The sequence below is a fragment of the Rattus norvegicus genome, chromosome 1 (assembly GCF_036323735.1).
Source record: "Rattus norvegicus strain BN/NHsdMcwi chromosome 1, GRCr8, whole genome shotgun sequence".
Classification (NCBI taxonomy): Eukaryota; Metazoa; Chordata; class Mammalia; order Rodentia; family Muridae; genus Rattus; species Rattus norvegicus.
Window position 1 is genome coordinate 138,438,874 of NC_086019.1, and position 27,210 is coordinate 138,466,083.

At 40.6% G+C, this 27,210-nt stretch overlaps 1 protein-coding gene across 8 annotated transcripts in view; it reads right to left on the bottom strand.

The window, feature by feature from the left end:
- Positions 1-27,210, bottom strand: part of Sv2b (synaptic vesicle glycoprotein 2b) — a 174,368-nt gene that overhangs the window by 50,606 nt on the left and 96,552 nt on the right. For all 8 annotated transcript variants that reach the window (XM_017588701.3, NM_057207.3, XM_008759493.4 and 5 more), the window contains 1 exon segment: positions 24,155-24,985. In XM_017588701.3, coding sequence (XP_017444190.1) covers positions 24,155-24,605 — 451 coding nt within the window. In that variant the 5' untranslated portion in view covers positions 24,606-24,985.

Here is a 27,210-nt window from a genome sequence, read left to right on the forward strand (position 1 = left end):
GGGGTTGGGGATTTAGCTCAGTGGTAGAGCGCTTGCCTAGGAAGCACAAGGCCCTGGGTTTGGTCCCCAGCTCCGGGGAAAAAAAGAACCAAAAAAAAAAAAAAAAGAGTAGCATTTTAAAACCAAGCCAACTGTATATGAGAGGAATCACAAAGGAGGCTGGAGAGTTGCAGAAGGTACTTATTTATAGTAACTCACCCTTTAAGTAGACTTCCTTTCTTCCAGACCTGGAGAAGGAGGCATGTTCCAATATAAAGCTTCTTTTGACTAAAATACTTTCCAGTTTTTCCTAACAGAGCTTGAATGAAAAAATCATTCCCCTCAAACCAACTCTTCGATTTTTAAAGACCTCATTATAAATGTTATTCTGTTAAGGAGATATCCCCAATGTTCTAAACTCTGCCTCACCAAATTTTTCTACTAAGGGCCAGAAAGTACATATTTCACTTGCAGGCAGTTGCTTCATAGACATCCCAGGGGTTTTGCTATATAGATTTCACTGACTCCTCTTCCTCCTCTTCTTCCTCCTCTCCTTCCTCCTCCTTCTCCCCCCTTTAAGTTTATACTTTATGTGAAAATACACTTAGAAGGGATGTGTTCTAGTGTTCTACAGCACAGGAGGGTGGCTATAGTTTATAGAGATTTGCTTTTTATTTTATAAAGATTGAAAAGAGCTGGGTATGGTGGTGCACATCTTTAACCCCAGCACCTGGGAAGCAGAGGTAGGCAGATCTCTGTGAGTTCAAGGTCAGTCTAGTCTACAATGCAAGTTCCAAGCCAGCCAGGCCTATACAATGAGACTTGCTTTAGACACACACACACACACACACACACACACACACACACAGAGAGAGAGAGAGAGAGAGAGAGAGAGAGAGAGAGAGAGAGAGAGAGAGAGAGAGAGAAATGCTATTATCTGGATTTGGTAATTCTACATCACATGCAAACATCAAGTTATTACACTGTAACCTATAAACATGTACAATTATTGTACATCAATTTAATTTTTTAAAAAAATATACAAATCCCTTTTAGCAGTACAAATAGAAATAAGTTTCAGGGCTTTGGGCCATATTTTGCTGACTCCTGTCCCAAACGAACATGTTTGCCCAGCTCATCTTCCCAGGACAAGCCCTTCCTCCACCCCACATCTCTATTTGCTTTTGGACAACCTTGTATCCGATGCTTATCAATCACAATTGACTGTCCACTCTGGCAGAATTCTGTCAAGTCTGCTGAAATCCTCCACTGTTTACCATGCACTTGGCACAGAGTGGGCGGGCACACAGTAGGTGTCCTGTCAATATTTGCTCAGGGCTGGGGCTGTAACTCAAATGGAAAGGCCCTAGATTCCATTCCCAGTACTGCCAAAGAAAAGGAAGCCATTAGTAATTGTTCAGTAAATAAAGTAATATAAAAATAATTCATATTTGCCATGGGAAAACATGAACAGTACCCTCAAAATGTATAAGCAATAAAGGAAAAAAACTATCCATCTTAGTGCCACTAGAAGGTGGTCGTTAGTGTGTCCGTGGATGTAATACTACATGCTGTAGTTACGGGTTCAAAATCACTTCAGCATTGGAAAGTCCAGAGTCCGTTATTTTTATCCACTTCATAAATAACCCAGGAAAGGTGCGCTTATCCTTGTCTGCGTTTCTAGTTGTTTGCTCAGAATAGGTCCTAAGAAACAGAATCATGGGGTTTGCAGGGGATCAATAAGTCTGTGGTTCCCAGCATGGAAGGCCAAATTGCTTTTCAGATAGCAGGCATTTAACAACCTCCTCACTAGCTCGATGATTCTTCTTCCCACACACAGGATACTTCCTCTAAGCAGGGGAGGCAATGTGATAAAGAGATGTATAATCAAATTGTATTTGCTTAGAGTGATGTGAAAAAGGGACTTGATATGGTTGATCATATTATTTAGCAATTAACCCAGGATGAAGAAGCCATTCCTAGCTTTCGTTTCTTGCTTAAATGCATAGAAATTAAATGTACTAATTATACTGGAAATTTTTCCTAGGAGTATTCTTAGCTTTCTATCCCTTCCTCCACTCCATATACTTATTTCACTCCATGTACACACTTTGCATATAAAAATATTCAGCACTCCCTGGGTTCAGCTGTAGAGTATCAGCATAGCTTAGGATAGACCTGCATAGTATAGGCTAGACTGAATTAGATTTTAGCAGGACAGTCCCACAGACAAATCAACCCATCATCTAAGCTATCTCCATGTGTAACAGATAATTCCTGACAGTGGCTTTCTGTTCTTGTTGTTGTTGTTGTTGTTGTTGTTGTTGTTGTTGTTGTTGTTTAAAAAAAGAAATGTACTCTCTGAATGGAAGATATTCTCTTGGTCTAGGGTCTGGGGTTTATAGGCTTACATGGTGATAAATGTGGGAAAGTCTAATTCTAATGTATATGGTAATACCCTTGAAAACTCTTATCTTGTCTTCAAATCAAGAAAGAACTTGAAGGTATCTCTGTGTACAGTCTATGAAATAAGAAGTGCTGGGTAAGTTTGACTGTTACTTTATTTATATAATATCTGGACCCTCCAAAACTTCTTGATGAGTTAACCTTTGTATACATCATAGTAAAGGGGTTTAGCTTTCCATTTTGCTTAGTGGAAATATCACGGTAGTCACTACACTAAGCTTCTATGACCTCTCATGAGAGCAATAAGAGCAAGTAAATGAGTCTCTCCTAGTTTGCCGGAAGGAGGACCTTCCTTAAATATCTCGCATTATTTTAAAACAAAGGAGAAAAAGGAATAAAAATGCTGCTTGCATAACTGAAGCCCCATCAAGCATCAAAACCACATGCAATATTTTCACTAAGCCATCTCCCTGGTGGGAAGAGTAGATAACATGAGAAAACTGAGGTTAAGAATTTTCCTCCCTAAGCACCTAGCCTCCCAGAGACTTGAAGTGCCAGGGTAGGGTGATACCCAGGAGGCCCCCACCCACTCAGAGGAGAAACATGAGAATGAGGGAAGGATTGTGGGAGGGGTGACTGGGAGAGGACAGTGAGCAGGATATAAAGTTAATACATTAAAATATGAAATTTTAAAAATGTCTTCACTAACAAATATTATCAAATAGAAGGAGGAAGAAGAGGAAAAGGGGAGAGGAAGAAGAAAAGGGGGAGGAGGAAGAAGAAGAGGAGAAGGAAGAAGAGGAGGGGGATAATGAAAAATGTTTTTAAAAATCTTGTCGAAATCCAAGCATACAGCCAGGAGATCCATCAATGCCCCCAAATTATGGAATGGCCTATGAGATGACAAGGCTATTGGAGTAGATGAGAACTGGGCAAGACCCTTGTCATCTTGCCTGAGAAAGTAGCCTATTCATTCACCACCAGCTCTTCAGTTCCAGTCAAGCCACAGTTCACGAACAAGCAAAGCTAAGCCTCATGGAAGGTCACGTTTCTTAGTGTGGTCAACAAGGCCAGAGGTTTGCAGAGAATCTAGGGGTAAGATGTCCCTTGCTTTCACACAATAGTGTCAGGACAGACCTTTCAGCCAGAACGAATGTTTATGGGAAGCTAATGACACTATAAGCAACCTGGAGAAGTGTAGTTATTCTTTCCTAGAAGATGGGTAACCCACCTCCAACCTCAGGGAAACCTCCTACTGAGCAGTGTTCTGTGAGGAGACCCAGACTCCAGATCCCTGGCCATGCCTGTGGTTAGCAGAAGCACACTGTCAGTCATGGGAGGAGCAACTGTAACATATATGATGCAGATACCCTAAGTGAGGCTTTAACCAGGACTCACCCTAGCCCTGGACCTGAGGAGCTTCTTTAATGTTCTCTCACATTGAAAAATAAGAAGCATATTCCCCAGAGAATATTCCCCAGAGACACTTCAGAAAAATTGTAACTGCCTTGTTACTGTCTCTCCATAAGGGAGAGAGCTGGAACCTCGGAAGCATGGATACTCCCGAGAAGTCAGAGGAGAATACTCTCTGCCCACAGTCAGACCCAAGAGGGAATTGCATAGTACCAACTGTGCCCTCTGGGTGCAAGGACCTACATGAGCAATCAGGTGCAGGACCCTTTGATTCCTGCCCACACCTAGAGCTGGAAGACAGTCTCCAGGAGTGCCGCCACAGCTGAGAGCAGAACACCTGTTCTCAGGAAAGGCTGAAAGAAAACAGGAAAATATTTCTACAGGAGTGCTGACACAGAGGCCTACAGCAGGGCCAAGTCACTCCCAGAATCAGAAAGACAAGCAAACACCAGAGACAACCCAATGGCTAGAGGTAAGCGCAGGAACCTAATCAACAGAAATCAAGACTACTTGGCATCATAAGAGCACAGTTCTCCCACCAAAGAAGATACTGGATATCCAAACACACCAGAAAAGCAAGACTTAGATTTGAAATCACATTTTTTGATAATGATGGAGGACTTTAAGAAAGACATAAAAAACTCCCTCAGAGAAATGCAGGAAAGCACAAGTAAACCAACAGAAGCCATTAGAGAGGAAACACAAAAATCACAGAAAGAATTACAGGAAAACACAATCAAACAGGTGAAGGAATTGAAAATGGAAGTAGAAACAATAAAGAAAGCACACAGGGAGAGAACCCTGGACATAGAAAACCAAAGGAAGAGACAAGGAGCCGTAGATACAAGCATCACCAAGAAAATACAAGAGATAGAAGAGAGAATCTCAGGGACAGAAGATGCCATAGAAAACATTGACACAACTGTCAAAAATAATATAAAACACAAAAAGCTCCTAGCCCAAAACATACAGGAAATCCAGGACACAATGAGAAGATCAATCCTAAGGATAATAGGAGAAGAAAGTGAAGACTCCCAACTTAAGGGACCAGTAAATAAATTCAACAAAACTTCCCTAACTTAAAGAAAGAGATGCCCATAAGCATATAAGAAGCCTACAGAACTCCACATAGATTGGACCAGAAGAGAAATTCTTCCCATCACATAAGGGTTAAAACAGCAAATGCACAAAACAAAGAAAGAATATTAAAAGCAGTAAGGGAAAAAGGTCAAGTGTCATATAAGGGCAGAGCTATAAGAATTACAGCAGACTTCTCACCAGAGACTATGAAAGCCAGAAGATCCTGGACAGATGTTATGCAGAACCTAAGAGAACACAAATGCCAGCCCAGCAAAACTTTATCCAGCAAAACTCTCAATTAACACAGATGGAGAAACCAAGATAATCCATGACAAAACCAAATTTACACAATATCTTTCTACCAATCCAGCCCTACAAAGGATAATAGATGGAAAACTCCAACACAAGGAGGGAAACTACACCGTACAGAAAGCAAAAATATGATTTCCTTGCATTGAAACCAAAAGAGAGACAAACAAACATAATTCCACCTCTAACAATGAAAATAACAGGAAGTGACAATCACTATTCCTTAATATCTCTCAACATCAATGGACTCAATTCCCCAATAAAAAGACATAGACTAACAGACTGGACACGTAAAGAGGACCCAGCATTTTGCTGCATGCAGGAAACACATCTCAGATACAAAGACAGACACTACCTCAGAGTGAGTGGCTGGAAAACAATTTTCCAAGCAAATGGCCTGAAGAAACAAGCTGGAGTTACCATTCTAATATCAAATAAAATTGATATTTGATATTAGAGTCACTAAAAAAGATAAGAAAGGTCACTTTATATCCACAAAGGAAAAATTCACCAAGATGAACTCTCAATCCTAAATATCTATGCTCCAAATGCAAGGGCACCTACATTCATAAAAGAAACCTTACTAAAGCTCAAAGCACACATTGCACCTCACATGATAATAGTAGGAGATTTCAACACCCCACTCTCATCACTGGACAGATCATGGAAACAGAAATTAAACAGAGATGTAGAGAAACTAACAAGTTATGAACCAATTGGGTTTAACAGATATTTATAGAAAATTCCATCCTAAAACAAAAGGATATACCTTCTTCTCAGCCCCTCATGGAACCTTCTCCAAAATTGACCATATAATAGGTCACAAAACAGGCCTCAACAGATACAGGAAGATAGAAATAATCCCATGCATCCTATCAGATCACCACGCATTAAGACTGGTCTTCCATAACAACAGTAACAACAGGAAACCCACATATACATGGAAGTTGAACAACGCTCTACTCAATGACAACTTGATCAAGGAAGAAATAAGAAAGAAATTAAAGACTTCTTAGAATTTAATTAAAATGAAGATACAACATTCCCAAACTTATGGGACACAATGAAAGCAGTACTAAGAGGAAAACTCATATCTCTGAGTGCCTGCAGAAAGAAACAGGAGAGAGCATATGTCACCAGCTTGACAGCACACCTTAAAGCTCCAGAACAAAAAGAAATAAATACACCCAAGAGGAGTAGAAGGCAGGAAGTAATCAAACTCAGAGCTGAAATCAACCAAGTAGAAACAAAAAGGACTATACAAAGAATCAACAAAAGCAAAAAAATAAATAAAATAAAAAAATAAAAAGAATCAACAAAAACAGGAGGTGGTTCTTTGTGAAAATCAACAAGATAAATAAACCCTTAGCCAGACTAACCAGAGGTCACAGAGAGTGTATCCAAATTAAGAAAATCAGAAATGAAAAGGGGGATATAACAACAGAATCTGAAGAAATTTTAAAAATCATCAGATCCTACTACAAAAGCCTATATTCAACAAAACTGGAAAATCTGGAGGAAATGGACAATTTTCTAGACAGATACCAGGTACCAAAGTTAAATCAGGAACAAATAAATCATCTAAACAACCCCATAACTCCTAAAGAAATAGAAGCACTTATTAAAAGGCTCCCAACAAAAAAGAGCCCAGGTCCAGATGGGTTTAGTGCAGAATTCTATCAGACCTTCATAGAAGACCTCATACTAATACTGTTCAAACTATTCCACAAAATTGAAACAGACAGACCACTACCAAATTCCTTCTAGGAAGCCACAATTACTCTTATACCAAAACCACACAAAGACCCAACAAGAAAAGAGAATTTCAGATCAATTTCCCTTATGAATATTGATACAAAAATACTCAATAAAATTCTTGCAAACCGAATCCAAGAACACATCAAAGTGATCATCCATCATGATCAAGTAGGCTTCATCCCAGGGATGCAGGGATGGTTTAATATACAAAAATCCATCAATGTAATCAATATAAACCAACTCAAAAATAAGAACCACATGGTCATTTCATTAGATGCTGAGAAAGAATTTGACAAAATTCAACACCCCTTCATGATAACAGTACTGGAAAGATCAGGAATTCAAGGCCTATATCTAAACATAGTAAAAGCAATATACAGCAAACCAGTAGGTAATATCAAACTAAATGGAGAGAAACTTAAAGCAATCCCACTAAAATCAGGGACTAGACAAGGCTTCCCACTCTCTCCCTACTTATTCAATATAGTACTCGAAGTCCTAGCCAGAGCAATCAGACAGTGAAAGGAGGTCAAGGGGATACAAATTGGAAGGGAAGAAATAAAAATATCACTATTTGCAGATGATATGATAGTGTACTTACGCAACCCCAAAAGATCCACCAGAGAACTACTTAACCTGATAAACACTTTCAGCAAAGTGTCAGGGTATAAAATTAACTCAAATAAATCAGTAGCCTTCCTCTACTCAAAGGATAAACAGGCAGAGAAAGAAATTAAGGAAATGACACCCTTCCCAATAGTCCCAAATAACATAAAATATCTTGGTTTGACTTTAACCAAGCAAGTTAAAGATCTGTATGACAAGAACCTCAAATCTTTGAAGAAAGAAATTGAGGAAGATCTCATAAGATGGAAAGATCTTCCATGCTCATGTATTGACAGGATTAATATAGTAAAGATGGCCATTTTGCCAAAAGCAATCTACAGATTCAATGCAATCCCCATCAAAATTCCTACTCAATTCTGTATAGAGATAGAAAGAGCAATTTGCAAATTCATTTGGAATAACAAAAAACCCAAGATAGTGAAAACTATACTCAACAATAAAAGAACTTCTGGGGGAGTCACCATTCCTGACTTCAAGCAGTATTACAGAGCAATTGTCATAAAAACTGTATGGTATTGGTACAGAGACAGACAGGTAGATCAGTGGAACAGAATTGAAGACCCAGAAATGAACCCACACACCTATAGCCACTTGATCTTTGACAAAGGAACTAAAACCATCCAATGGAAGAAAGATTGCATTTTCAACAAATGGTGCTGGTTCAATTGGAGGTCAGCATGTAGAAGAATGCAGATTGATCCATGCTTATCACCATGTACAAAACTTAAGTCCAAGTGGATCAAGAACCTCTTGTCAAACCAGATACACTCAAACTAATAGAAGAAAAAGTGGGGAAGAGTCTCAAACACATAGGCACTGGGGAACATTTCCTGATGAAAACAACAATGGCTTATGCTCTAAGATCAAGAATTGACAAATGGGACCTCATAAAACTGCAAAGCTTTTGTAAAGCAAAAGACTGTCATTAGGACAAAATGGCAACCAACAGATTGGGAAAAGATCTTTACCAATCCTACATCTGATAGAGGGCTAATATCCAAAATATACAAAGAACTCAAGAAGTTAGACTCCAGAGAGCCAAATCACCCTATTAAAAATGGGGTACAGAGCTAAACAAAACATTCTCAGCTGAGGATTATCGAATGGCCAAAAAACACCTAAAGAAATGTTCAACATCCTTAGTCATCAGGGAAATGCAAATCAAAACAACCCTGAGATTCCACCTCACACCAGTCAGAATGGCTAAGATCAAAAACTCAGATGACAGCAGATGCTGGCGAGGATGTGGAGAAAGAGGAACACTCCTCCATTGTTGATAGGATTGTAAACTGGTACAACCACTCTGGAAATCAGTCTGAAGGTTCCTCAGAAAATTGGACATTACACTATCTGAGGACACAGCTATACCTCTCTTGGGCATATATCCAAAAGATGCTCCAACATACAACAAAGACACATGCTCCACTATGTTCATAGCAGCCTTATTTATAATAGCCAGAAGCTGGAAAGAACCCAGATGACCTTCAACAGAGAATTGGATTAAAAAAACATGGTACATCTACACAATGGAATACTACTCAGCTATCAAAAACAATAACTTCATGAAATTCATAGGCAAATTGAATGAACTAGAAAATATAATCCTGAGTGAGGTTACTCAATCACAGAAAGGCACACTTGATATGCACTCATTGATAAGTGGATATTAGCCAAAAAGCTCAAATTACCCAAGATGCAATCTACAGACCACAAGAAACTCAAGAAGAAGGATGACCAAAATGCAGATGCTCCCATTCCTTCTTAAAAGGGGGAAAATATTCGTAGGATGGGATATGGAAGCAAAGTTTAGAGCAGCAACTCAAGGAATGGCCATTCAGAGCCTGACACACATGTGGCCCATGTATATACAGCCACCAAAACTAAATAAGATTGATGAAGCAAAAAAATACATGTGAAAAGGGACTAGATATAAATCTCTCCTGAGAGACACAACCAGAGCATGTCCAATACAGAGGTCAATGCTAGCAGCAAACTACCAAACTGAGAATAGGAACCCCTTGGGGGAAATTAGAGGAAGTACTGAATGAGTTGAAGGAGCTTGCAACCCCATAAAAACAGCAATGCCAACCAACCAGAGCTTCCAGGGACTAAACCACTACTGAAAGACTATACATGGACTGACCCAGGGCTCCAACTGCATATATAGCAGAGAATAGCCTTGTTGGAGCACCAGTGGAAGGGAAAGCCCTTGATCTTGCCAAGGTTGGACCCCCAGTGCAGGGGAACATGGGGGAGGGCAATAAGGGGGATATGTAGGGGGAATACCTGTATGGTGAAGGGGGAGGGGAGGGAATGGGGGCTTATGGACAGGAAACCAGGAAGAGGAATAACCTTTGAAATGTAAGTAAAGAAATATATAATAAAAAATTAAAAATATATATAAATATAAAAATAAATGATAGAGGTATTACAGATAGATGGAAAAATACATAAATATATAATATATATGCATACTTACATACATGTCCGATACATGCATAGACAGATGTACATAGATGGATGATAGATAACAGACGATAGACATGACATATATACATGACAAATAGATACATGAGATAGGTGGATGAATAGATAGATGATAACTAGATGGATGGATAGATAGATAGATGATAGATAGATAGATGATAGATAGATAGATAGATAGATAGATAGATAGATAGATAGATAGATAGATAGATAGATAGATAGATAGATAAGCGTGTCATCTGAAGAGAGTAGCAACCACCTAACCTCAAATAACTGCTGAATTATGTATGTCAGATCTTATTATAGTTTCAAAGAGAAAGAGAAATTTGAATTGCTAATAAAACTCTGCTTTTAAAATACTCTACTAGCAAAACAGTTATTTTTATCTATTGTTTGAGAACCCATGTGTCTTGTTTGATTTGTGCTTTAATAGTATGTTAATAAAGTGAATACTCATATTTTTAAAGATAAAAAATACAACTCACGGGTCAAATCTCTTGTTCTTCGAACCTATAACAAATACTCTTAAACTGTTATTTACATTGAGTGACCCCTAGATACTAATATCCTATGTACTTCCCTGCCTCAGTTTCTCCTCTAGCATTTGCACACACTGTCATTCTTGAATCTGAAGTTCTTCACATGGTTGGCTCCCCCTCAAACTCCAAACCTATGTTCTGAGAGGAAACCGTTGCTATATATTCCAAGTGAATGATTTTGGCAATATGGGCCAACATGACAGCAAGAGAGGTAGAATGTAGTGACTGGGTTCCAAAGATAAATCAAGAGTAATGTCGGTCAGAGGGTAGTATTAAAGTAGAGGCTAAGTGAGTTCTCCAGAGGCATGGGCAGTTGAAGAGAAAGCAGAGGACTAAGCACTATATATTCCAGTGTTTAAAGGCCAGAAGGAGGAAAAGAAACTCGGGGTGGAATGTGACAAGGGACAGCCAATGAGCAGCAACAGAAATGGGAGAGGTGACAGTAGAGATATCTATTGAGTGCAGTGTGCTTTGACAAAGGAACAGTAATGGTAGCAGTTACTGGGACCTAGACAGGATGTTGAACACATAGGACTCATGTAGGCAAGAACAAGCTTCTGAAATAGATTGGGATTGAAACCTGCTCAAATGGGCTTAAGGGAGAACGGGAAGAGAAGATTGTATTTAGTGGGCTTTATCAAAAACAGAGACTAGAAAGATATTTGTGGGTAAACATAACTGAAACTATAGCACACTGAGTGCTGATAGGAAAAAATTCCAGAGAAAGAAAAAAATCACAGATAGGATAGAAGTGGGAATTTTAAAAGTGATGTCCCAGGAAGTTGAAAGGTGATGAGAACTGATGTGCAAAAGATTAACTTCCATCCCCAGACCCACAGGAGGACAGTGGCAGCCCAGAGGTAAGGAGGCAGGGAGCCATGGAACTGGGAGCTGCAGATGTTCCCTTCTGGTTGCTTCTGTTATTATTAAGGAAGGAGGAAATAATTTCATAAGCCAGAGTGTGGGCGTGGGTTAGAGGTCCTCAGGAGTGAACATGGGTGGATAAGGAAAGCAGTTACCATCAATGGAAAAGGAAATAAAAGACAATTGCTGGTAGCATGAACAACTCTTGAAGGTTCTTGATTGGGAGTTTAGTGGCCAGAACCCAATGGAGCATGATTCCTACCAGCCACATTCAGCTGTAGGAGGCAAAGAGTGATTAATGGAGAAGTCAATGAAATCAGCACTGGGGAATCCAAGAGAGGAAGACACACAAGGAAATCGGTGCTGTGTGCAGTGATTCTCATTAATGGCCATGAAAGAGAAGTTCAACAGTGAGTGTTGTGAGTGCAGGAGACAGTGAGAGACACATCATCATCAGGTGTCTGTTAGAAAGAATGCAGAGAAACGGAGAGGCCAAGACACTGGAAAGTAAGTATAGAAACCACCAAGAATTATTATGGTGTTGGATTATGACAGTAATCCTGGAGCTAAACTCCTAAAAGACCAAAACACCATGACCCAGAAGTCACTGGATTTCTGTTCTAAGAATGAGTAAGAAGTGGTAGACTGTGGACACAACAAATTAAAATCTAGCATCTTTTGGTCCAGGAAGAGAGGGAGATTGGTTTAGGAAGGCTCAGGGGGTTGAGAGAGGGGGCAAGAATGCTGGCCTTCAGGAAGAAAGAGAGAAATTAGTTTACACTGAGACTGGACAGCTAAGAAACACTCTAAGAGGAGAAGTCTGGTTACAGAAAGAAGGTAAATGTCTCTCAGAGAAGACCTAAATGGGAAAGGGGGTGCATCATTGTTTGTGAGTAAGGGTATAGGTGACAAGAGGTACCCTAAAAGACATGAGACTCCAAGAGTGACTGATACATACTGAACAAAAAGCATAACAAACAATCCTGGTGTTGGTAGCAGAACTGGCAGCAACGTGGAGAAAGAAATGTTGAGCAGTCTACCAAGATTGTGTTAAGTTCCTGAGGCTGTGACTGCTCCTCTAGCATGCTTGAGGTCCAGAGTTCAGTGTTCACCACTGCATAAACCAGTCATACACAGTGCATGCCTCTAGGCCCAGTGCTGGGAACTAGTGACGTGGGGTGAGGAGTCAAAGGTCATCCTCTCTACAAAACTAGTTTAAAGACAGCCTGGGCTACACAAGACCTTGTCTCATAAACAAAAGTACATTGAATTCTGGAATTCCCTTCACTTCTGACAGAGAAATGAATGCCATGGGACAGTGGTCTTTGATTCTTATATCTCTTCATGAAAATATTTGTCCCTGGAGGAGAAAGACTTATCTGCCTTGTTAATTGAAGTCTAATGAATAAATGTTTACTTCTTATTGTACAGAGTAAATAAATGGAAAATATAAAAATAAAATCATATTCGATGGATACTTATATGCCAGAGACTTTACTGAGTCTCTCTATGCATTATCTTTTTAGAGCTTTATTTATTTTTATTTTATGTATATGAGTCCTTTGCCTACATGTATACACATGCATATCTGGAACCTGTGGAGTCCAGAGTGAGTATCAGAGATGCTGGAATGAGAGTTAGAAACGGTTATGAGCTACCATGTGGTACTGGGAGCCAAATATAGGTCCCATGCAGGAACAGTAAGTTCTTTTAACCACTGAGCCATCTCTCCAACCTCCCTGTGCACTATCTTATTTAATCCTCATAACTGTTTTATAAAGCAAGTGCTAATGATATCTTAATTTTATTGATTAAAAACCAAGAGTCAGAATGCTTAAGTGACTAATCTAAGATGGTTGAGACAGTGCTAGAGCTAAGGTATGAAATTAACTCTACCTGGGAAAGAAAAGTAGTGTACGCAGCAAACCCTGTCCACTGCATTCCCACAAACTTTCTTTTCTCTTCTTCCTTGCTAGAAGATCCTTGCTTTGTTTTTTGTTGTGGTTGGTTTGTTGGTTTGTTGATTGGTTGGTTTGTTGGTTGGTTGGTTGGTTAGTTAGTTGGTTGGTTGGTTAGTTGGTTGGTTGGGTGGTTGGTTGGTAGTTTTTGTTGTTGTTGGTTGGTTGGTTAGGTTGGGTTTTTTGTTCTGTTTTGTTTGTTTGTTTGTTTGTTTGTTTGTTTTTAGGTGTTGAAATATTTTCTGAAAATTTTCTTCCATACCTAATCCCCAAGGATGACTTAAGCTTACCTAAGATGGCCAACTTCTTCCTGTTCTTTTGCTAGTGATAATCCAAGGAGAAGGGGAAGAGATAAGGCATCTCCTTGGAGTAATGCATCATGGAAGATTAAAAGGGAACACAGAGGGAGACGAAGGTTGTCCACCACCCTTGTTCTTCTCTACTTGGAAAACTGCCCTGAGGAGTGGGTAGAGAACTTCAAACTGTGGTGGAAGCCATGTGAACTTAAGGAAATGGCAAAAATGAAGATGTGAACCTCACAGCCTTGACATTAGCAAGGCATTTTCTCAATGCTTGGGGGTGCATACTTTGAGAATTCTGGAGCAATAAATAAATGATGCCTTTATGATTCAAAGCCACAGTTAAAAGCAGCCAAATATATCCTATGCGCATATTGTCTGTCTGCTATAAAAAGAAATCACACAGATAAAAGATCATCTGACTGGCTTAAATAGTTTTTTCTTAGGAGCAAAGGCAAGACAGTTTGATGTACAGAAAAGAGTTCTGTGTTCTGGCTAGGTTTTTCCCAACCTGATGCAAGCTAGAGCCATTTAGGAAGATATACTCTTTTTAAAAAAGATTTATTTATTTATTGTATATAAGTACACTGTAGGTGTCTTCAGACACACCATAAGAGGGCATCAGATCTCATTACAATTAGTTGTGAACCATCATGTGGTTGCTGGGATTTTTACTCAGGACCTTAGGAAGAGCAGTCAGTGCTCTTAACCACTGAGCCATCTCTCCAGTCCAGGAAGATATACTCTTAATTGAGAAAATATTTGCAGATAATTGGTCTATGGACAAGTCTGTAGGGCATTTCTTGATTACTGGTTGCTGTGGGAGAACTAGCCCACTGTGGGCAGTGCCTCCCCTAAGTAGGTGGCCCTAAGTAGGTGGTATATAAGAAAGCAGGCTAAGCAAATCACAGGGAGCAAGCCAGGAAGCAGCATTCCTTTATGGCCTCTGCTTCAGTTCCTGACTCTAGGTTCCTGCCTTAAGTTCTGAGTCTCACTTTTCCTCAGTGATGGAGTGTGTTCTGAAAGTTCTAAGAAGAAATATACCCTTTCCTTTCCAAGTTGCTTTAGCCAGGGTGTTTTATCAAAGCAATAGAAGCCCTAGGAAGGACAGCCAGCAGGAGGAAGGAGCCCTAGGAAGGAGGCCCAGGTTCTGGTTTCAGGACTCGTGACCTTGACCTAGTTATTTCCTGTGTGGAGCTCCATTTCCTAAAGCTGGAAATAAAGAGCATGCTAGAAGCACCCCCTCTGTCCTCTTCATGTGTGACATGACATAGTTTACAACACTGTAATTTAGGCATCATGGCTGACTTGTAATCAGTTAACACATCCTCTTTCAAAAATAATAGTTCCCTTCCACAGGGCCAAGGAGAGGCAGAGAGGCCAGGGTAGGGAGGTGGCTTCTGTAGGCTATTTTCTGCACATCTCCAACAGAGATTAATGTGTGTCCCTGAGTCAGCAAATCTCCTGCAGTGAAACAGAAAGTGCTCACTCTGCATGTCTGAGCAACCTGGTCAGCTCACCCCCAGAGAAGACCGTGTTCACATCCAGTCTTGCAGTGGCCAGCCTCCCACCCCCCATCCATGGCATTTATAGAACTATTTATCTACTCCCTTGTTCTTCCTCCCCCTGTTAATATCTATGACATTTACCCTTTCTCCTCCAAAAACCAAATCAATCATCTGCACAGTAAAAATAAGACCATCTGGGCTTGCTCAGCTTAAGATTTATAAGTAAAGATGAGTTTTATACCCGCCAGCCTACACAAGACCATTTTAGCTATGTAGTCACGAGCTCCACATGGGACCTTTATGTGGTTGCTGTAAGAGAATTTGGGGGATGCATTTGTTCCTTGCTGCTGTGGTATATCCATATTAACAAACATGACCTAGAGGGCATCTTTCTTGAACTTGCTTCTCAATTCTCTGAGGCCTGTCCTAGGTAGACAGTCTATGCCTCAAGAATTACTGTGTACCACTGTTGTCCCCTGGTTTTTGTGACACAACTGACCAAGACTCCTCTCATGTACCAAGATAGTTTGTTCCTGATTCCAGCCCTGGAAGTTCAGCACCTTCACTTACTAAATGATATATTTTCCACAAAAGGTTAACGCTATATATTTCATGGCAACTGCAAAGTCTTCCATGGATGGTAGATCAAGGGAAAGGGGAAGCAATAGGTCAAGTTAAATATAACCAGTTTCAAATCCTAGTTTTCTCTTCAACTAGTTTAGACAAGTTACTTTAACCTCTTAGGGTCCACACATTCTCATCTGTGAAATGATAAGGGCAATATATACCTTGCAACAAGGATTGTAGATGCCATGCATCAGATCCTTGTGTGGTGCTGATGCAAGGACAGACCTTATCAAATCATAGCTCTAGGTTGTGGTGGGATGATTATTATGATTTGCTTTTAAATTAGAAGAAAGCTAACAGAGATTGTTTCAAGCTCTGGGAAATCAGCGACTCTTTATCTTCCATTTCTTTCAGCATCCCTGGAAGAAATCAGTACATGATAAAATCAATCTTTCAACCTCATTAGCAGAAAGCAACCCACGCAAAGGCGAGTAGCAATGAAGGGATCACAGGACCAGAAAACTTCATTAGGGAGTGGAATCCGGCATTCATCACTGAAGGTCTCCAAGCAACACTTCCTCATCTGGGGAGCTGGGGATTTATACTTGGCTCACATCCCTGGGTCATTTAAAGACAAATGAGAGTGGCCAGGAAATGGTTGAGAATCTGTCAAGTACTGAACATGATTCAAATGCTCGTCCATCTTTTCTTTCCAGCCAAGACTGTAGATAGACAAACTATCAAAGAAAACACAAGAATGAAGACCACCTGGGAATCATATGCCATCTCTCATAGCACAGAGTAAAGAAAGGCCCTGGCACCTCTTTAGTCCATGCTGTATCAATTATGACCTTCTCTACCCCTAAGTGCATATCAAAACCACTCCATGCCCATAATCCACCACTGGGGATTCCAATGAAAGCCTGGGAAACAACTAGATAGATAGATGGATAGATAGATAGATAGATAGATAGATAGATAGATAGATAGATATAGATATAGATATATATTTCTCTGTGTGTGAGAGAGAGAGAAGGGAGGTGATATGTGGTATGTCTGTGGTCTATATACTTGCTAATATATATATATATATACTATTATACTATATATATATATACTATATATATCATGTGGATTCACGTTGCCACTGCCACACATGGCAGTCAGTAAGAGAGTCCTAGCTCTCATTCTAACCTAAGCAACCCTGTGGTCTCCATGATGATACGCAAGAGCAGCTGAACAAAATAAATTGACTACAGAAAGGAATGCATAAAAACTATCCAGTGCTAGAGCTTAGGACATGGAGTGTTCTGCTCCACTGAGTCACTGGTATGCTAATCTTAAAGCTTATAAAAATATTTATCTTTTTCTAGTATATCGTCACAAATCTAATGTTCTGCCCTGACACTCAGAAATCATTTGTATATAAAATAATTAAAAGAAACATTTTCATGAAATCAGAGTGATAAATTTATCTCTGAGATACTATGAAAGTTCAGCTCAAAATTTATACCAGTGGACTAACTAACCTCTCTGAAATTGTTCTATGTTGTCCTCATAGCCAGGGCAGACTCCAAATCCCAGGGGCCCCACGATGGGATAAAAACACTATCTGAAGCATGCTACTCCCTAGGACTTCCCACTCCAGTTAGCAAGAAAAACTACCAAGCAGTAAACAGTGAAATGTGCACTAAGAGACCTTTCAGATGATCAGGAGTCTGCAGGCAAGCATGACACTCTTGCCTACAAGTGAAGCTCCCTCTCTATTGAGAGGTATGAAGCTGGGAGTGCCCCATTTAAAAGGTAAACAGCAGGTATTATGTCAGTAAGCCCCCACAGAAAGGATGGGAGTGGTTTGTCTTTTGTGCCATCCATGTTAAATGTCACATTAGCTAGAGAAATAGGATGCAGAGCTGCTAATCATTCAATATCAATCGAAAGAGCAAATCAATACTTGAGCACACTAGGAAGTCTAGAACTTTCTAATGTGAAAGCCATTGCTTTATGTGTTTGTTTGTGTGTTTCTTTGTTTGTTATTTGCAATGGTATGAGCGCCTGGACCTGGGATCTTTCATGTTTTAAGCAAGCATTCTAGCCCTGAGTTGTATTCTCAATAATATTTCCATCTTTTATTTTGAGATAAATTCTTATTAAACTACCCAGGCTAGCCATGCCCCTGGCTCAAACTTCCTAGTAGCAGGAATTACAATATTATAACAAGAGGCCTGGAGGGTGCTTCTGTTTTCCCTGAATATAAAAAAAAAATGCATAACTATCACTTAAAAGAAAGTTAAAATGAAAGGGAAGTAAAAGAAAAAGTCAAAGATAGAAAAAGGCCAGTGAGAAGGCTCACTGGTAGACACTGGCACCAATCCTGATGAGCCAGGTTCAGACCCCAGGACCTCATGATGGAGAAGGAGAATGGACTCCTGCAAGTTGTCATCTGATCACCATGCACACTCTGTGACATATACACACACACTTCATTTTGAAAATGTAGGAGATGGGGGATGGATTTATTAGCCTCATTCATTAGTCACCTAAAATCATAATGTTTCAGAAAGAAATTCTGAGATCAGCCCAAGGTCACAGAACCATCTCAAAACAGAACAGGCCCAGTAAAAGCAAAGGGGCTCAGTCCAAAGCTTCCCTTCCCTAGACATCGTCTCACACTGCCATTGTTTCTTTCCTATCTGGTAAAAGTGACAACAGTGAAAATTGCACCATACAATTATACCATACTGCACTGTACCATACCGTACCATACTGTGCCATACGGCAGTGTATTGTACTGCACCATACCATACTTACCGTACTGTATATACCACACTGTGTCATACCGTATTGTACTATATTGTACTGTACCTTCCTGTCTTGTACCATACCATACTCTGCTGTACAGTACTGTATCGTTGCACTGTATTTACATATGATTTCAAGTTCTGTTGTGAAAATAAAACTCTCTGAATGCTAATACGTGGTTTGCCTTGTATTTCTATCACTCAGAGAAGCCACGGGCACAGATTGATGTTCTATAATTATTTTTTAATGAATGAACTGGGAGTGAAGAGGTGGTTCAGTGGTTAAGAGTATTTGGTGTTCTTCCACAGAACTGGCTTTCTGTCCCCAAAACATAAATTGGGCAGCTCAAAACCACATGTAACTCCATCTCCAGGGGTTCTGATGTTCTGCTCTGACCTCCACAGGAATAACACTCATGTTTGCATGCCCACGTACTCACACAGAATTAAAACTAAAATATCTTTTTTCTTTTTTTAAAGATTTATTTTTTTAATTTATTTAATACTTAATAATAATTCTTTGGTTTCCGGGCAAACATCCCCCTCCCCCCTCCCCTTTCTTATGGGTGTTCCCCTCCCAACCCTCCCCCCATTGCCGCCCTCCCCCCAACAGTCTAGTTCACTGGGGGTTCAGTCTTAGCAGGACCCAGGGCTTCCCCTTCCACTGGTGCTCTTACTAGGATATTCATTGCTACCTATGAGGTCAGAGTCCAGGGTCAGTCCATGTATAGTCTTTGGGTAGTGGCTTAGTCCCTGGAAGCTCTGGTTGCTTGGCATTGTTGTACATATGGGGTCTCGAGCCCCTTCAAGCTCTTCCAGTTCTTTCTCTGATTCCTTCAACGGGGTCCTATTCTCAGTTCAGTGGTTTGCTGCTGGCATTCGCCTCTGTGTTTGCTGTATTCTGGCTGTGTCTCTCAGGAGAGATCTACATCCGGCTCCTGTCGGCCTGCACTTCTTGGCTTCATCTATCTTGTCTAATTGGGTGGCTGTATATGCATGGGCCACATGTGGGGCAGGCTCTGAATGGGTGTTCCTTCAGTCTCTGTTTTAATCTTTGCCTCTCTCTTCCCTGCCAAGGGTATTCTTGTTCCCCTTTTAGAGAAGGAGTGAAGCATTCACATTTTGATCATCGGTCTTGAGTTTCATTTGTTCTAGGAATCTGAGTCAAAGGTGAAGCATGGAAACACATGCCCATAATCTTGGTGTTTGGGGGGTAAAATTAGAAAGGCCAGGGATTAAAGGCTATCCTTAGCTTTAATGGTAATTTTCAGGCTAGCTTGATCTATAAGAAATCTGGTAATCAAAACAGTAAATGATTTTTAAATAGAAGAAAGAAAGGGATGGGGGGTGGAACTTGGAATGGAGCACATGCTTGTTCAAGCACTTTGGTTCGATCAATGGCAATGGCCAAACCCTTTGTAAACTTTTTTACATGTTTATTGTTTTTCTTTTATATGCATTTGTATTGTGACTGCATGTAATAAATACTCTATCTGCATTCTTGGTACCCAGAAATCCCAGAAGAGAGTGTCAGATCCCTAGAAATGGAGGTCCAGATGATTATGGCTGCTTGGAATTGAATCTGGGTTGAACAGGTCCTCTTACCAATTAAGCCATTTCCCCAGCAGCCCTCCTTTAAAAATTAAGAAAGTAATGAACTAGTGGCTCAGTGGGTAAAGTGTACAAGCATGTGGACTGGAGACCAGATCCCCAGAGAGCATGTGGCAGGCATGTAGTTGCCTGTAGTCCCAGTGTTTGGGAGACAGACATAGTTGGCCAGCTAGACAAATCAGAATTGGTGAGCGACAGCCCCTGCTTCAATAGATAACATGGAGAGAGACCAAGGAAGACACCTCACAGCAATCTTAAGCTTCCAAAAGCATGGATATGCACATGTATGTGCAGCTCACTCACACACACACACACACACACACACACACACACATGAGCACACAACCACATGCATGTATGGAAAAAATAAAAGAAATAGACAATTAAAAGAATGAAGGGAGCTTAATTAATAAGTGGATGCATTCTCCCTGTCTTAATGGCAACCACCACTGGATAGAAGCAAGGCTGAGCCTTCAGTGCTAGTAATATGTTCTTGAATCTGGGCATCTATACATGAGGAGATAACTAAAATATAATGTTCAAGAGAAACAACTAACTAAGATACCAGAAGAGCATCTTTAATTTTTCTGAACCGATTCATTTCTTTCTAAAAAGAAAATAAAATGACCTCTGAGTTAGACACAGGTTGTTCTGTGTTGTTTTCTTGGACCATTAGCTGAGAATCAGGCTAGAGATTGAACTTATGAGAGTTTCTTTTTAAAATAATGGAAATGGAGGAGGGAAAGTTCTGGAACACAAAGGCCTTTTCTGACTGAAGCAGCTTGACCTTAAGAGTTTTCAAGGCATCATTTGGCTGAAGGATATATGCACAGTCATCAGAGCAAATCTGGTGTCCTGAGTGTGGGTGGCTAATTACTACCAAGCAATCAAGTTAATGACAATAACAGCAACAACAACTTCAATAAAAAGCTATAAAGATATCTCGAGCACCTGTAAACTTTGGAAAGTAAGCCAGCCAAGTTAACGCTATGAAATCCAGTACAGTTGAATTCAGTCATCGGCACAGAAACCCTACAGAGCAGGCATTGCCTTAACCCACATTTTACATGTGGGGAACCAGAGCACAAAGCAACTGAGTAACTTTTCTGAGGCTGCCCCACTAAGCGTCCGCGGGGACATTTCAAACCCAAACCTGGATATCAGGTCCAGGCTGCCCCACTGTGTCAGTGCAATCAGAATCCATGCATAAGCTGTCAGGAGGGTGTCACAGTACAAATGAGAAAACTGAGTTGTTAGGAAGTATTCATTATCTGCCTGTTGCATTACCTCAGTTCCCTCAACATTAGCGTTATCATCCTTACTTATTCCTCCTGAAAACTGTGTTACAGGAGTTAGAACTCGCCTAAGGTCCCTGACTGATAATAATGTAGTTGGTTGCTAAACTGTCATGGTCAATCTCCCTTGCTCAAGTTATTACCCAGTGTAGCATGATTCCATATGGAGAGAAGGCTGCACAGGGCATGGCTTCTTTTCCATAGCCCATGATTAAAGGACCACAGACAAGCCTGCCAGCATGCCTGCTTGGCATTTGCTATCTCTGTGAGCTTATACAAGGTTCTCCAAATCTATTTCTACATGTGGCTAACCTTCAAGGTGACTCCAAGCCTCTCAATCATCCACACTGCTGGATCAACTTAGATTCACATTTTCTTGACCATACAGGAAGTCTCCTGAACACCCAAGATGGGAATCTCTGCTCAGGGTCTACTGGCCCTTCTCAGTTTGAGTCATAGCATCTTCTTAGTAAACACAGAGGGCAAAACTGTGCCAGTGAGAGCTGTCTAGAGCATAACCACATCCACTCGGATCCTGCCCAGAATTTGCCCTGGGAGAAGTGGGAGCATCCACAATACTGCAGTTCTACCAATAAGGTTGCTGGGCATGTGGTGCCAGAGACACTGATGGGCATGAAATCAGTATTGATAATGCCAGAATAAACAGGGACTCGGGTTTCAGTTGGGAACAGCACAAAAATAAGTTGATGATTTAGAAATGTTTATGTCAGTTATGGGTAGATTTGTTTCAGTCAGAAATTTTGTTCTTTTCCTTGCCTTTACAAAATTCTACTATAAGGAGCTGGGGTGATGGCTCAGCAGTTAAAAGCACTTGGCTGATCTTCCAGAGGACCCAGGTACAATTCCCAGCACCCACATGGCAGCTGTTTGTAACTCCAGTTCCAGAGGATCTGACACTCACACAGACACCAATGCACACAAATAAATGATTTCAAACTAATTATTCAACATTTAAGGTTGGATAGTATATTGTGTAGGAACACACGCACATAACTAAAAATTCTACTGGCATTTAAAAGCTGAATAACACTCCAGCTTCTCAAAGCATCTGTTATGTACTCAGTCTCTTTTGATTTTCTTGGTCATGCCTGATGTAGTTCTAATCATTTTAAATGGCATTATAGATTAAGCATAAATGTATAAGACAATGTTTAATGGCCCAGAGACAAATCTTTTTGTTCAGCTAGTTTTGGAGTTTTTGTTGGTGTTATTTTGTTTATCTAGTGACAACTCTTCACATTTCTCTATATAAGCATTTCTTACTTTTTTTCTGATCATGTGATAGTCTCACTAAATAGCAGAAGCTGTGCTCAAGTCCACAGACCTCCTGCAACCACCTTCCAAGTTCAGTCTGAGTTTTACTGAAATATAGTTTTGTATCTAGATGATATATTGTCTCTAGATGATTTTGATTACAGGATGGGATTTGAATAGCTGTGACTGAGGGCATCTGGACTTTGAAAACGTTTAATATTTTAGTCTTTTCAGAATTAGTTGCTAACTCCTCCCAAATTCAAGGTCTAGAACCACACAAGACACATTCCAGTGCTTATCCCTAAAGTTATTAAATCTGTGTTCATAAAGACCTTCTTGTCTTGATATATATGTTTTTAAAGAAACAAGAACTACTTTTTTCTCCAAGACTGTGTCATGGGTGCCAGCATATTGTAGCCCAGAAATATGTACCTATTTGTTGAATTAATGAATTTGGTGGCTGGAAAGCTTCTCCTGGGGGGCCATACCTAGTCTTTATCTTGAATTAGATAAACTGGCTCATGGCAAGTTCTCAATAGCTACATATATCTCGGGCTCTATTTGGATGCTAAATGTAGAGGGTACATATGTTTGTTTTTCAGAACATTTGGAGAACAAGACAAGCCCTTGACTCTATTATGATGAATTTCTTCTATTCCATACCTTTTGTGGTCATCTCTATAACTTCACAAAATCCTCCCTGCCTCGAGCCCTGATGGCTGAGGCTGGGATCTGACAGTGCTGGTCTGCTGACTGACTTGCAAGCTGGTTCTCTATCCTACAGAATCCATCTGTGCGTCATACCATGGTTCTTAACTGCCTATGGGGACTCTGCGTGTGGCTATGCTCAAGCCCATCAGTCATCCAAGACACATGGGCACTCAGCCACGAACTCTTAGTACAAGAGGAGCTGAGAGCAGATGCCACTGGATTCTTGGAAGACAAAGAAGGAATAATGAAGGAAACCTCTATCCTACCCCTTCCAAAATGTATTGCTTTATTTGGATATGGAAAACGGTTTAATAAGAGAATAGTCTGCCATTTAAGAGAACAAGATGTGGGAGTCAAAGAAAAAGCCAAGAATCAAAAAAGGCTTGAAAATAAAAACAAGCTATGATACTAGCTATGAAATTTTAAGTCAATAAATTAATTGATGTCCATAATATAATAACATCTTAATGGCAAAATGACTAAAAAAGTATAACTTTGCAGGACTTCGTGGCATATTTAAGGTGTCTAACAGTGACAAGCTACACATATGTGTATACATATATACATGTGCATACTTATATTTATGTAAATATATACATATATATTCTCCGTTACTATCATATATTTGGTGTCACAAGGAAAATGACCATTGGAAGTTTCTACTTACCGAGCATTCCTTTCTTGGAACTTGACAGACACATATCTTTCTCTGCACTTGGCAGAGCAAAGCTCACCACAAACACTTCCACTCCGTCAGCCATCAAGGCCAGACCCAAGACGAAAAAGAGGGTCCACTGGAAGCGCCCATGGCCACACTCATCAATGATGGTCTCGTACTGGTGAGCGAGCTGCTCCTCATCTTCCATTCTCTCAGCCATCAGGTCTGCCTGGCCCCGAAGGCCATCTGCTCTGGACGGTGCCATCTTAGTCTGCTTAGACTTGACATCATCTGGATGAGGGATGCCTTGGTACTCGCCCTCATAGATCTCATCCTCCTCATCGTGGCCTTCTGTAACATCGCTCTGTGCATCTTCTTCCGGGTTCTGCTCATTGCCCCGGTAGTAGCCATCATTAGGGGCATAGCCCTCATAGTTGTCCCGATACCTGTAGTCATCCATTCCTTGATTCTGGAATAGTCTAGTAGCCACTCAAGCTATATCTCTTGCTCTGTGGTAAATGTTTGGGCTGTTCCAATAACCATCATCTAATATATTGTTGAAATGGTGATTATGTCCATGTGACTTCTTCAATCAAAGCACCTTTTTAATTTACTTCTCTAGTCAACCAAATTCATACAAAGACAACCTAAGTAGCCTTTTGTGCTGGTGTGTTAAATGTCTTTGGAAATGTTGACCTGTTCTCCTTCTGTGACCCAGACACTTATGCTGAGAGGTGCTGACTAAAACTGGGACCAGCTGCTCTCTTTGACAAGGTCGGTCGGAGCACTGCTTGGCAGCTCACTGGCTGTGATGTTTGTCCTTCTACTGAAGGTTGTGGCCTAGGAATAGAGACAGGAAAGGAAATAGTTACAAAATGCTAAGATTCTGGCATGATCTTTGAATTAAATAAATATATTTACTAATACTCATATTTCATGTGTAAGGTGAAGGGTATTTTAGTCAGGCATTTGAATTCACATAAGCTAAGTGAGGATTGAATTGGTGAGGTTGGTGAATGGAACCATGAGCAGAGAAGCTCTTTGAGTTTGGAAGAATCCGGTGAAGGTTAAAGATCAGATCTTATACAGAAAGGCAAAAGGAAGTGGTCCAGAGATTTTCAGTACAAGGCAGTTTTGTATTATGGGTTTCCTTTGAACTTACCAAGCTTTATACAACAGTAGAACTATCCTATGGGTCAATTTCTATTGTGAAAGTGCATGCTTTTCCAGTTCACTATGAAGTAATTATATCACTTTACATCTAGAAATGTAGAACACAGAAATAGCTTTCTCTGAGGCCCAGCTTGCTTTTGAGGTCAGCATTGTGGCTCAAAAGTCACTATGACTTGGCTCAAATGGGTAAGACTCAGAGCCATGTCTCCCAGATTTTCATGAAACATGACTCTCATGCATGACAGGAATGAACATGTACACCTTTCTCCAAGCCTCGGGCTCCCAAGCGAAAAGCAAAGACAATATATATGATTATATACCAAGTACCCAGCCTGCAGGTCACCATTATTTCAGGTAATACATTTTCCTACTTCCAATTTTGGAGAACCAGGAAGCAGTCTTGTCTAGATCCAAGGCACTGTCTTATAACACAGGTCTAATTACAGGTTCCTTCTCTTGAGTCCAACATCCATGAGGTAGACTCCCTGCCCAAACTACCTTCTAGAAAAGTGGTTTTCAACCAGTGGGTCAGAACCCTTTGTTGTCAAATGACCCATTCACAGAGCTGTCCTCAAACCATCAGAAAACACAGATGTTTACATTACAATTCATAACAGTAGCAAAATTACAGTTATGAAATAGCAATGAGCACAATGGCTTAGAGTCACAACAACATGAGGAACTGTATTGTAGGGTCACAGCACTAGGAAGTTTGAGAACTCCTGTTCTCAAATCTCAAGTCTCCCAGGATTTGAGCCATCACCGAATGATGCTTACCATATACCCAAATGTAGACTGGAAATGCGCTACATACAGAGAACTGGAGAAGATAGGGAAAGCAAGGAAAGAAAAGGAGATAGTAAGGGGAGAAGGAAAGAGTGCCTGAAACAGACTGGAACATTCCATCAAATAGATCAAGCAAGCGTCATTCAGAGTAGGTTGGTAACAAAGGAAACAGTCTTCAGAAAGATAGGGTACACTGCAAGGTCCACATCTTTTTATGAATTATATGATGAATGCTGTCCTGGGTGACTGACACAATAGATCACACAGGAATTTTAAAAACATGGTCTCCAGAGCTCTCAGAGGGGCCGATCGGATATCGGAAATCTGAGTCTCCACACAGCACCCCATGTAGCCCCAAGTCCCAACCTCTATGAGCAGGACCTCAGCAGTACAGGCTAGGCTTCTCCCTCAGCCATTCTCTACTCCAGCTGTGCGCAGAAGCCAGATTTTTTGACTGAGGTAGATATTCAGGTCTCTTCCTATCAGAGCGGACAGAAACCGATGCCTCAGTTCAGCTCACCTGCCAAAAACTTCATGGCCAGGAACTCTTACTAAGCCTCCTACCCAGTGTAGTCCAATGTCCTTCTTTGCTTTCAGCAGATGTTACTTCACATTAGACCCCACACACTTGCCTTATAGCAGCTGCTGGACTTCTCCCCTGCCCACACTACATGTCTGGGCCCTCTGTCCCATACCTGTTACCTGGTTCTCCCCACCTTCAGCCTTGGACAGATTCTAGCTCTGGGAATCATCTAACTCCAATGAGAATGCATTTTCTCATGGAAGGATGATAGAAAACACTGGTTCTCAAATGCAGAGGGAGAACAACTCAGGTAACTCATTAGGAATGGAATTCTGGGACCTGTCTCCAAAAGACGCTGAACTGCAGTGTGGAAATCAGACCTGGAAATTTCATTTTTCATTAGCACTACGGATCACCTGGGGGACTCAGAGCAACTGTGCCGAAGAAGCTAACAAGAAATACTGAGAAGAATGACTCTCACTTTGCTCTTGCAAAAAATGTCCACCATCTCCAATAAATAAGCTTCGATGGGACCAGGTTGGCCAGGATTGTGTCAGATTAATATTCTAAATCTGTTTTCATT